The 12,353-nt window shown below is 43.9% G+C and overlaps 1 protein-coding gene across 1 annotated transcript in view; it reads right to left on the bottom strand.

Annotated features, from left to right (window-relative positions):
- Positions 1 to 12,353, bottom strand: part of LOC126355571 (beta-alanine transporter) — a 1,112,053-nt gene that overhangs the window by 348,124 nt on the left and 751,576 nt on the right. Inside the window, exon 3 of the mRNA XM_050005933.1 lies at positions 3,511 to 3,614. Coding sequence (XP_049861890.1) covers positions 3,511 to 3,614 — 104 coding nt within the window. The remainder of the gene's footprint in view (positions 1 to 3,510; positions 3,615 to 12,353) is intronic.

Below are 12,353 nucleotides of genomic sequence, written 5' to 3'. Positions count from 1 at the left end.
ACATTGAGACCCTGATTGGTCAGATGAAAACATAGCCAGATAGTTTTTTTGAACTAACTTCGGTAAACTGTAGTAAGGAGAAGTTAGAGGAGAGTTGGTTCCGAGACGGCGGGCTGGATGGCTGCTGCGCCGGCCGCTGCCGCCCTGACGCTGCTTAAACACCGACAAGGTAATGAACGCACGCGATGCCGCATATTTGAGCGCATAAGGCTTCACTCAGAACTGCAGAAGTCTCATCTGTTGCACCCCTTTTTGCGTAATACTAATGGTGATCGTTAATTAAAACTCATGGTGTTCACATTTGCCACTTGAAGAACAGATCTGAAACGCGATGATTTTTCTTTTATATAGTTATTGAGAAGCCACATCAGCCACTGTAATTTACGACAAGTTATATAAGTTATTAAAGATAATTGAGGGTCTCTGTACCATTTTGATAGTTTTCTCTTTTGTGAAACTTAAATTAAACCTAGATTATAGATGTGATATGGCATATGTCATCCTTCGATCAATTGTAGAACTTGGAAAACCACTCAGGGCTATTCGTTCACATTTTTGTTGAACGCAGTTGGTTTTTACCATCCTGTATTGAAACATTTCCTTTATCATTATTGCAATTTATAAACGATGATTTAAGAGTAGAATAAAATTATCAATGGTAGACTTAACTGCTTTTTTCTTCGTTATTTTACCAGCTAACTAAAAATAGGAAAGCCTTGAACCCTTTACACTATATTTAGTTAGTATTAAGATTCTTTTACAGGGAGTGAAGTGGAGCTGACGCTGAGATCATTAAGTATTTGGTTATATCATCGCTAGTCTCACTGAAGTCTTCTGAATTCTACATGTCATGTGTGGTCTGGCGTCTCCTTACCAGCAACAGGTCCCAGGTTCAAACTAGTTAATTCCCTAAAAAAACGCTCAGAGCGTCGTTGCGCGAAAGTGGTAGGGAGACACGATATAGTACAATCGGACACCACCATGAATGTTTAGAATGGGTCGCAGTAGTTATTCGGAGATGAAAAGGCTTGAAAGCGATGGAGCAATCTGGAGAGCTGCATCAGACCAATCTTCGGACTGAAGGCCACAACAACAACAAAAACAACAGCAATGACTTCCTAACACTTACGTAAATAATAAAAAGACCGATAAAATATTGATAATTTATAACTGCATAGTCACTCTGCGAAAAATATAATCTGGTCTGACTCTAGAAGCGTAACTGGTTATACAACGACGAAATTTCGACCGCGTTTCAAACAGCCATTGAGGACTGATAATTGACAGCCTTTTCTTTACTTTCTCTGCCCCTAATAGCAGAGTGGGAAGTGCGAATATGGACTCATTGTACATTCAGAGTCTTTTCAGTCAAACAGCTGGAGAGGTGGGCGACCGTGGCCTATCATTACGATCATCATCTAACAATTTACAGAGTGACAAAACAGCTTCCCAGGCTACGCACTTGCTATTTTGTCAGCCTATTTAATCATCTGCTTATTGGATTGTGTTATTTTATGGTTAGTTTTAATGTGGTTGTTATAAAAGACTGGGTAGATATGTTCCCCAATTCTGTGAATGAGTGGTAGAGGAGCGCATCAAACACACCCTGACGTCGTCTTCTTTTTTTGAGATAGAGAGTAACTGAATCGGGCGCAAGGCTTTGCGATACGGAGCATAGCTAGCCTATTATTTATGGGAAACGTTGGAGAGATCGGAATGGTGGATTGACAAACAGACTATTTCTTTGAACATTTCAGTAGTCTCTATGAGCACTTTACGACAACGTCTGAAACAGAAGGAAAGGACGCATTGCCCTGGAAAGGACACCTTGCCCTTGTTTGACGTTTTCGTCTGCTGGAAATTCAATGGCTATGACAAAGTGTAAAAAGAAAAGAGACGAATCTTTATCTGCTGGCATTCAGGTACCTGGTCGAAAACGCATTATTCTATGTACACTGCTGCAGCAGTCTCGGGCAGTCAAAACTAGTAATAAGAATTGAACCACCTGCGAAACGCCTTCCGTAAGACTGGCTACAACAAATAACGAATAACGCAAGTAATTTCTTGAGGTATCTTCAAGAATAATACTGCCGAGAAGGAGAGCAAAATGCTTGCGTTTTCATCATTCTGTAGTTGAGTTATAGGAAAGATTAACAGAATCCTGTAGTTGATAATCTGGTCCCAGTTAAAATACGTCAAATCAAGACGCCCGTGAGAAACAGTGCAGACCCCGGCCCTCCTGGCGTCTGTGAGCACGGCAGAACACTGACTAACTGATCTTGAGACATGCATTACCAATAAAAATAGGTTTGTAGCTGAACATGAACAGGAAAATTTATCAAATTCCATTCTGTTCAAAAAGGTTCAAATGTGTGTGAAATCTTATGGTACTTAACTGCTAATGTCATCAGTCCCTAAGCTTACACACTACTTAACCTAAATTATCCTAAGGACAAACACACACACCCATGTCCGCGGGAGGACTCCAACCTTCGCCGGGACCAGACGCACAACCCATGACTGCACCGCCTCAGACCGCAAGGCTAATCCGCAATGGAGTTACATTCTATGACAGACCTTTCCTCTCACAGCGTATCGGTTTCTGGCATGGATATTTATAGAAGCTACAGAAAACAAAATATCTGATGACCTCATCAATAAACACGGGGATTTAAGGCTGGGTAGTGTGAAACCTTGTTAAAGAGAGTTTGAAGCGCTCGCTCCAGATGTAGTTCTTATACGGCGTGGGTAGAGCACCAGTAATACCGCAGCGGGTATCATGGCTGTATAACGTCGAGCGAGGTCAGTAGCTTAATGGCAGTCAGAAACGTCTAACGGCTAAAGGGTACTAGACAGAAAGCTCGTGAATGTGTAATTTCATGAATCTGTTGGCTGCCTGAGAAGGTTCTACTGCCTTGAGAAATCGAACCAAATGAGTAATTTTTGTCAGTCTTATGTGACTACAGAAGAAGCCGTGGAATCATGCTTCATTGCGGAGACAAACTTGCAGTGCATAATCCTGTCTGAACACTTCGCCAATGACAGACCAGTTATAGAGCATTTGTTACCCAGTCTCACTACAACGTTTATGCAGTTGATGGAGTTTCAGCCATAGAATTCGCAATGATGTTGTTCATGCAGGAGAATCCCTCCCCTTCTAAGACGTTGGCCTTTGGGTTGGTAAAGGGAACAGGTCTGGAACTCAAAATATATTCCAGATTAGGTTTTGTTATTTTCTTGTTTCCTACAAACAGAACTGTAACGTGAGCGAATGTTTCATAACATTTGCAGGTAATGCTGGTGCAACCACTAATACGGAGAGATGGAAACAACTCACTGTACTGGGAGAAACTATCAAGTATCATAGTGGAGTAGATGGTTTCATCTGACTGGAACTCCTGTTCACAAGTAATATTTTTGGTTATTTATTTAATTCCATTGCAGAACATCTCAGTGCGCACCAGTACGTCAAGCAGTACGTAACGAGTTAGTGTTCCATTGGCCTCTTACCTGTCCTGCAGGTACCCGAAGATGTAGTTGCCGATGAGGCCACCCACGCCCAGGAGCACGAGTGCCAGCGTTGCGTAGTAGTCCCTGTCGCAGACCAGCTCCCACTGAAACAGTAAGAGGCAGAACGCCGAAGTAAGTACGTGACAGGGTAGGCGAAAGGTTTAGTGGTCGCTAAAGTGAACGTGAGGAAACATTAGTCACTGATATAATATAAAACATAAATGTGGAACTGCACCATCGAGAGGCAACTAATAGCGTTGAGTTTGGGAATACGTACCAGTTAATTCATTCTTATTTTATTCCATTGCCTGCCGCATCTTCGTAAAAGCTAGCGTAAGTAAACTTTCCACAATAATGTACCGTGCACTATTCAGTGTCCCCTCGACGATCACCAGAGGTGTACGGCCAGTGTAGGAGATCGCTCCCCACACCATGATGCCGGGTGTTGGCCCTGTGTGCCTCGGTCGTATGCAGTCCTGATTGTGGCGCTCACTTGCACGGCGCCAAACACGCATACGACCATCATTGGCACCAAGGCAGAAGCGACTCTCATCGCTGAAGACGACACTTCTCCATTCGTCCCTCCATTCACGCCTGTCACGACACCACTGGAAGCGGGCTTCACGATGTTGGGGCGTGAGCAGAAGACGGCCTAACGGTGTGCTGGACCGTAGCCCAGCTTCATGGAGACGGTTGCGAATGGTCCTCGCCGATACCCCAGGAGCAACAGTGTCCCTAATTTGCTGGGAAGTGGCGGTGCGGTCCCCTACGGCACTGCGTAGGATCCTACGGTCTTGGCGTGCACCTGTGCGTCGCTGCGGTCCGGTCCCAGGTCGACGGGCACGTGCACCTTCCGCCGACCACTGGCGACAACATCGATGTACTGTGGAGACCTCACGCCCCACGTGTTGAGCAATTCGGCGGTACGTCCCCCCGGCCTCCCGCATGCCCACTATACGCCCTCGTTCAAAGTCCGTCAACTGCACATACGGTTCACGTCCACGCTGTCGCGGCATGCTACCAGTGCTAAAGACTGCGATGGAGCTCCGTATGCCGCGGCAAACTGGCTGACACTGACGGCGGCGGTGCACAAATGCTGCGCAGCTAGCGCCATTCGACGGCCAACACCGCGGTTCCTGGTGTGTCCGCTGTGCCTTGCGTGTGATCATTGCTTGTACAGCCCTCTCGCAGTGTCCGGAGCAAGTATGGTGGGTCTGACACACCGGTGTCAATGTGTTCTTATTTCAATTTCCAGGAGTGTAGTTAGACTTTTTCTTAACGACAATAAAATTTTAGCAAAGTTTTATGTTGATGGTTTTTGGGATGGATTATATTCTCAAATGCAATATTGCTGGCAAAAATTAATTGTATTCTGAAAGCGCTTCAAATATTTACTGTTGGTAATGAAATGATCTTACAAACGTTCAAATGGGATTTACTTTTTACAATAATCTTACAACTAGCATTGCGCAAACATAACTTCAGTAGTCTTGAGTTTCGCAAAGAAAATAATTCAATACTTTTAGTTCCTCTTATGACAATAGTTAGTTGATGTAACTGTACATCTGTTTTAATCTCTTGTAAATCATAGCTGGTGGCTGGCACGCACACTACTCCGTTCAGCCTCTCGCTTCAGACCTGCTACCAACTCGCTTCACATCTCGCTGTCAACTGATTTCCTACGAACGCTGAAGTGCGGTCTCTCGTGCGAACAATGCTTTCTGGTGCAGACAATCCCCACTACCATTACAAAATGTATCAATGCGCAGTCTTTCCCGCTCTTTTCTTAAAATGTATTCATACGCGGTCTCACCCGCCCTTTTTAAAATTACATCAATTTGCGGGCTCTCTTGCCAACAATACTTTGGTGCAGAGATTCCCTGCTACCACAATTATTTCCAACATGACAAATATTAATTGTTCCTACTTAATCCCATTAATAAAATATATAAACATCTTTCATAAATTGTGATTTGACAATAGACTATAGAAATATACACGTCGTACACAAGATACAGCCAAATAACAACACAACAAGCAACTGTCAAGCAGCAATCGTAGTTTAACCTAAAGAAAAAGTGTTCCTGTTAGTTGCGTCTTTACTACTTCGTTCAAACCCAACTGTATTATTTTTTCAGTAGTGTACATGTGTGGACTTTGGTGTGCCACAAGTTTGTTCATGAGTCCTTGAACTGGTCTGATGCGGCCCGTCACGAATTCCTCTCTTGCGCCACTCTCTTCATCTCAGGGTAATACTTGCAACCTAAGTACTCAATTATTACTAGGACGTGTTTCAATCTCTGTCTTCCTCTACAATTTTTGGCTCTACAGCTCCCTCTAGTACCATGAAAATCACTCCGTGATGTTTTAACAGATGTCCTATCATCCTGTCCCTTTTCCTTTTCCATATATTCCTTTCCTCTGTGATTCTGCGCAGAACCCCCTCATACCTTATCAGTGCACTAAATTTTCCATATTTGTCTGTAGCACCAAATCTCCAGTGCTTCTTTCCCTTCTGCTCCAGTTTTACAATAGTCCATGTTTCACTACCACACACTGCTGCGCTCCAAACGTACACTCTCATACACTTTTTCCTCAAATTAGGGCCTACGCTTGATACTAGGAATGATCTTTTTTCCAGTGCTACTGTGCTTCAGATGCCCTCCTTGCTCCGTCCGTCATTGGTTATTATGCAGTCCAGATAGCATAATTCCTTAACCTCGCTGTTCTCGTTGTTGCTACTTCTCATTACTTCCATCTCTCTTCGATTCATTCTTAGTACACATCCCAGTTTCCACATCCATTTTATTCGAGGCACATCGTTCTTGGGGTCCACCCTTATTATGCCCTTCACTTTTGGCACTTGTACTTATAACCCCCCCCCCCCCCCCCGCCACGCGTCTCACTCACTCTATTTAGCTTACCTCCATTTTTATCAGAATTTCGAGTACTTAGCACCAATTGATATTGTCGAACGTTTTTTCTAGGTCGACAAACCCTATGAACGTGCATTGATTTTTCTTTGGTTTTGCTTCCATTATCAAGCACATGGTCACAAAAGCCTCTCTCGTGCCTTTACGTTTTCTAAAGCCAAACTGAACGTAAATTAACGTATAAATTAACATATCCTCAATTTTCTTTTCAGTTCTCCTTTGTATTATTCTAGTCAGCAACTTAGATGCACGAGCAGTTAAGGTGATTGTGCGAAAATTCTCGCACTTATCACCTCTTGCAGTCTTGGGAACTGTATGTATGATGTTTTTCCGAAAGTCATATGGTAAGTAGGCGGACTCATACATTCCACACATCAACGTAAATCATCGTTTTATTGCTAGTCCTCCCCCCCCCCCTAACAAAAAAGGTTTAAGAAATTCTAAGCGAATTATATCCACCCCTTCTGCCTTGTTTGGTCGTAAGACCTTCAAAGCTCTGATAAATCGACTCCTCTTTCTTATTCTATCACAACACTCAAATCTTACATTCTAAGAGACATTGGATGAATTCCGTCCACCTGTCCTCTCTCTCCTCTTCATTTAACAGTGGAATTTCCGTTGCATTCTTTATCTTACCACCTTTGCTTTTAATTTCACCGAAGTGTATTTTGACTTTCCTATATGCTGAGTCACATTTTTCATGCATTCACCCAAACTTCACTGCAATTCTTATTTCTTCATTCCTCAGCGACTTGTACTTCTATATTCCTGAATTTCCCTGGACATGTTTTTGTACTTCCGTCTTTAATCGATCAACTGAGATATTTCCTCTGTTACCCTTGGTTTCTTTAGCAGTTACTTTCTTTCTCCTTATGCTTCTCCTTCCAACATCCGTGACAGCCGCTTTTAGAGATGTCCATTCATCTTTAGCTGCATTGTCCACTGAGCTATTCTTTACTGCTGTATCTGCAACCTTAGAGAACTTCAAACGAAACTCGTCATTCCTCAGTACTTCCACTTCTTTGCGTACTGCTTCTTCCTGACTCATCTCTTTAACTTCAGCCTACCCTTTATATGTACTACATTGTGATCAGGGTCTACATCTACTTCTGGGTGTCCACTATCTGATTTCGGTTTCTCAGTCTTAGCATGACGTAACTAATAGAAATCTTGAAGTACCACTCGCCCTTTTCCAAGTGTACATTCTCGCCTTGTGATTTTTGAACAGAGTATTCGCTATTACTAGCTGAAATTTATTGTAGAACGTAATTAGTCTTTCCATTCCAAGCCACAAGCCAAAATTCTGCCGTAACCTTTTCTTCCACTCCTTCCACTAGAACTGCATTCCGGTCCCCCATTACTATTTGATTTGCATCTACCTTTACGCACTGTATTACTCTTTGAAAATCCTCGTATTCTTTCTGTATCTATTAATCTTCAGCTTCCGATGTCGGCATATATGTCTAAAGTATCGTTGTCCGTATTGATTTACTGTCGATTCTGATAAGAACATCCCTATCACTGAACTGTTCACACTAACACACCCTTTGTCCTACCTTCCTAATCATAACGAATCCTACTCCTGTTGTACCATTCTCTGCTGCTGCTTCTACCATCCTGTACTCACCTGACCAGAAATCCTAGTCCTCTTTCCGTTTCACTTTATTGGCTCCCACTATATCGAGATTGAGGCTTTGCATTCTCCCTTTCAGATTTTCTAACTTCCCTACCACGTTGAAGCTCCTGACATTCCAAGCTCAGATTCTTAGAATGTTATGCTTTCTTGGGTTATTCAATCTTTTCTCATGGTCACCTCCCCCTTGGCAGTTTCCTCACGAATCCGTTACTATTTCGGAATCTTTTGCCAATGGAGAGATCATAATGACACTTTCTCAATTTCATGCCACATTTCCGTTGGAAACACGTTATGTGTTTTCAATGTAATGTTTTCCACTGCATTTTGCACCCTTAATGCCGATGATCGTCGCCGATTCTCTCGCCTTTAGGGACAGTTTCCCCTCACCTAGGACAAGAGAGTGCCCTGAACCTAAGTCCACTCCTCCACCCTGTTTGGCAAGGGCGTTGGCAGTATGGGGGTAACCTTTGATGCTCGAAGTCTTCGGCCGCCAACGCTGATTATTATTCAAAATTTAAGCGGTGGTGAGTCCAGGTGGTAGTGGGTGAAAGAAGTGCGGATTGTAAATGTGTATGAAGAGTTGTATGGTTTTACTGATTCAGGCCCGTACAGTTGAGCAGCTTATAGAAACACATACATGCACACCAACCTGAAATGTGTTCGAGCGAGCAAATGAGACACATCTGAAATAAACAGTATCGCTTAATGCATGTAAAACAAAACGTAGGTGCACTTTTGCTTTCTCGGTCACAACATTTATTTCACTGCAACATGAACAACCTTGATTCTAATATCCGCAGATATATTAAGAGTATGATGGATACTTTCAGAGGCATGAGATATTAATTTGAGTCAGATACTCTGCAGAAACCTTTAGTATAAAGCCGAAACTTCTTAAAAAATGAAAATACTTTTAGCGATCTAAATGATTTTATTTATAACATATCTCCAAAGCCTATCTCCAGTCCTATCGCCTCCATATTGGTCATGAAAAATTAGCTATACTACTAGCAGTCATATGGTCTGAAGATAGGCTCACCTTCATCCCCCTCCCTTGCAGAAATGTTCTCTGGAGGGAGTGAATTTTGACATTAAGTTCCTATAAGTCAATATACAGAAACCAGATTGGAAAAGAAATTCCCAAGAAGACTTTCCTACGGACACTTTCATCTTAGATTCTCCTCTAAACACAAAAACATTATCATGCGACATTCCACTAAACGGTAACCTTTGCATCCCCATGTCCCGCTATGAACATGGTCAGGATATTAACGTAACAAAAACAAGTATTCAAAAACAAGTATTCAAAAACAAGTATTCAGATTCAATACTATCGATAATTTCCTCAATAAGAAACTACGGAAGCAAGGCAGCCCTAAATTGTGCCCCGTGAAAAACATAGATAGATCCAGGAGAAAATTGTGGAGTTAGCTATCATGCTCAATATGTCTAACAGGATTAGTATCATTTTAAAGGAAAAAGGTTTATCTTTACTTTTCTACGTCACACAGATATTATGTAGATATTTCTGCAATTCAAAAGATAAACGATGTGCAGTCATGGGAAGCAGGGTTTATAAGATCATCTCTAAAGAGTGACAGTCTTTCTACACTCCTGGGAATGGAAAAAAGAACACATTGACACCGGTGTGTCAGATCCACCATACTTGCTCCGGACACTGCGAGAGGGCTGTACAAGCAATGATCACACGCACGACACAACGGACACACCAGGAACCGCGGTGTTGGCCGTCGAATGGCGCTAGCTGCGCAGCATTTGGGCACCGCCGCCGTCAGTGTCAGCCAGTTTGCCGTGGCATACGGAGCTCCATCGCAGTCTTTAACATTGGTAGCAAGCCGCGACAGCGTGGACGTGAACCGTATGTGCAGTTGACGGACTTTGAGCGAGGGCGTATAGTGGGCATGCGGAAGGCCGGGTGGACGTACCGCCGAATTGCTCAACACGTGGGGCGTGAGGTCTCCACAGTACATCGATGTTGTCGCCAGTGGTCGGCGGTAGGTGCACGTGCCCGTCGACCTGGGACCGGACCACAGCGACGCACGGATGCACGCCAAGACCGTAGGATCCTACGCAGTGCCGTATAGGACCGCACCGCCACTTCCCAGCAAATTAGGGACACTGTTGCTCCTGGGGTATCGGCGAGGACCATTCGCAACCGTCTCCATGAAGCTGGGCTACGGTCCCGCACACTGTTAGGCCGTCTTCCGCTCACGCCCCAACATCGTGCAGCCTCCAGTGGTGCCGCGACAGGCGTGAATGGAGGGACGAATGGAGACGTGTCGTCTTCAGCGATGTGAGTCGCTTCTGCCTTGGTGCCAATGATGGTCGTATGCGTGTTTGGCGCCGTACAGGTGAGCTCCACAATCAGGACTGCATACGACCGAGGCACACAGGGCCAACACTCGGCATCATGGTGTGGGGAGCGATCTCCTACACTGGCCGTACACCTCTGGTGATCGTCGAGGGGACACTGAATAGTGCACGGTACATCCAAACCGTCATCGAACCCATCGTTCTACCATTCCTAGATCGGCAAGGGAACTTGCTGTTCCAACAGGACAATGCACGTCCGCATGTATCCCGTGCCACCCAACGTGCTCTAGAAGGTGTAAGTCAACTACCCTGGCCAGCAAGATCTCCGGATCTGTCCCCCATTGAGCATGTTTGGGACTGGATGAAGCGTCGTCTCACGCGGTCTGCACGTCCAGCACGAACGCTGGTCCAACTGAGGCGCCAGGTGGAAATGGCATGGCAAGCCGTTCCACAGGACTACATCCAGCATCTCTACGATCGTCTCCATGGGAGAATAGCAGCCTGCATTGCTGTACTAGTGCCGACATTGTGCATGCTCTGTTGCCTGTGTCTATGTGTCTGTGGTTCTGTCAGCGTGATCATGTGATGTATCTGGCCCCAGGAATGTGTCAATAAAGTTTCCCCTTCCTGGGACAATGAATTCACGGTGTTCTTATTTCAATTTCCAGGAGTGTATATCGGACAGATTGGGAGGTAAAGCTGTACTATGGTCCGGGAATACCATAGAAGGTGGAGATTATAGAATCTGTCAGCAACGTTAGACATTAAAAAAGGGTATCTATAAGGCACGAGCAAACGCAATTAGGTTCTTCACCCCTTTTATATAATGTTGCATGTGCTACGCAGGAGTGAATCTTGGTGCCTTGGGTATTCACATAAATATCCCTTCCTGTGCACGTAGTGCTGTACCAGTGCCTGTTTAGAGGAAATGTTATCGTAACAAAAGTCATGAAGTTGTACAGCATGAATAGAACTGTGTCAAAATAGTCAACAGATGTCAGTTTTATAATTTCAATCTAGAAGCTATGGCTTAACAAGTTTTTTCATCTTTGTGTTCTTCCAATCTCTGAAATCAGTCCTACACTGAATCTCCCATACAACCCGATGCTAGGTTGTGCAAAGAATACAGTTTTTGGAACAAGTCAGAAATTTTCATTTCCTTAACAGAGAGCTGTATTTCACGGCCTGACGGTCTCTAAAGCACAAAAATACATCAAATATTACAGTTCCTGGTGATAAAGCAAACAGTTGTAACAAATGAGAGTTGTGCTGCGGTTCGAATGCAGGAAGATGAAATATCGATGAATATACTCACATTTTTGTGTTACGATATTAGTCACACAGTACGTTAGGTACCGGCTTTCGTCCTTTCCTCTTTTATGTTTCAATGGTTTCCTCTTCCAATACTAAATACGTACAAAATCATTGACGTTTGTTTTTTGGTTACAATGATAATCGTTGTCTTGTTGTCCAATTTACCTGCGTGCTCCATCCTTGACGTACAAATTTATAAGTTTCTAACTGCAATAACAATATTTGCTGGCAGGTTCTTCCTCGGAGAAGATCTTTACATGTAGTTCTTTTAAGCCCATCAGCTGCTTCTCTTTTCGTACCTTATCTGTGCGCTTTATTCTCAACTTTTGAACATCGTTGGCGAGTTACCGTTCATTATACCAGTGTAACTGCTCTCTGGGTTCTAATCACGCTTTGGAGGAATTCATGGAACCATATACGTCGTGGGTTAGTACTTACTGGCAGAATAGGTTGCATACCTACTGTAGATCTAAGTGAGCGCCGAGGCTCAGCAACGGCGAAGTGCAAAAGACCGACCGGATTTACGATAATGAGAACGTATGTGTCTCCTGATATTACGGCGAGCCTCCCACCAAGGTACGAATGTATGCGACTCGCCAGATGCCTGAGTTAGCTAGTATAATTTA

This window comes from Schistocerca gregaria, chromosome 3 (assembly GCF_023897955.1).
Source record: "Schistocerca gregaria isolate iqSchGreg1 chromosome 3, iqSchGreg1.2, whole genome shotgun sequence".
NCBI lineage: Eukaryota > Metazoa > Arthropoda > Insecta > Orthoptera > Acrididae > Schistocerca > Schistocerca gregaria.
Note: the sequence above shows the minus strand (reverse complement) of the source record. Positions and strands in the feature narration are given on the sequence as shown.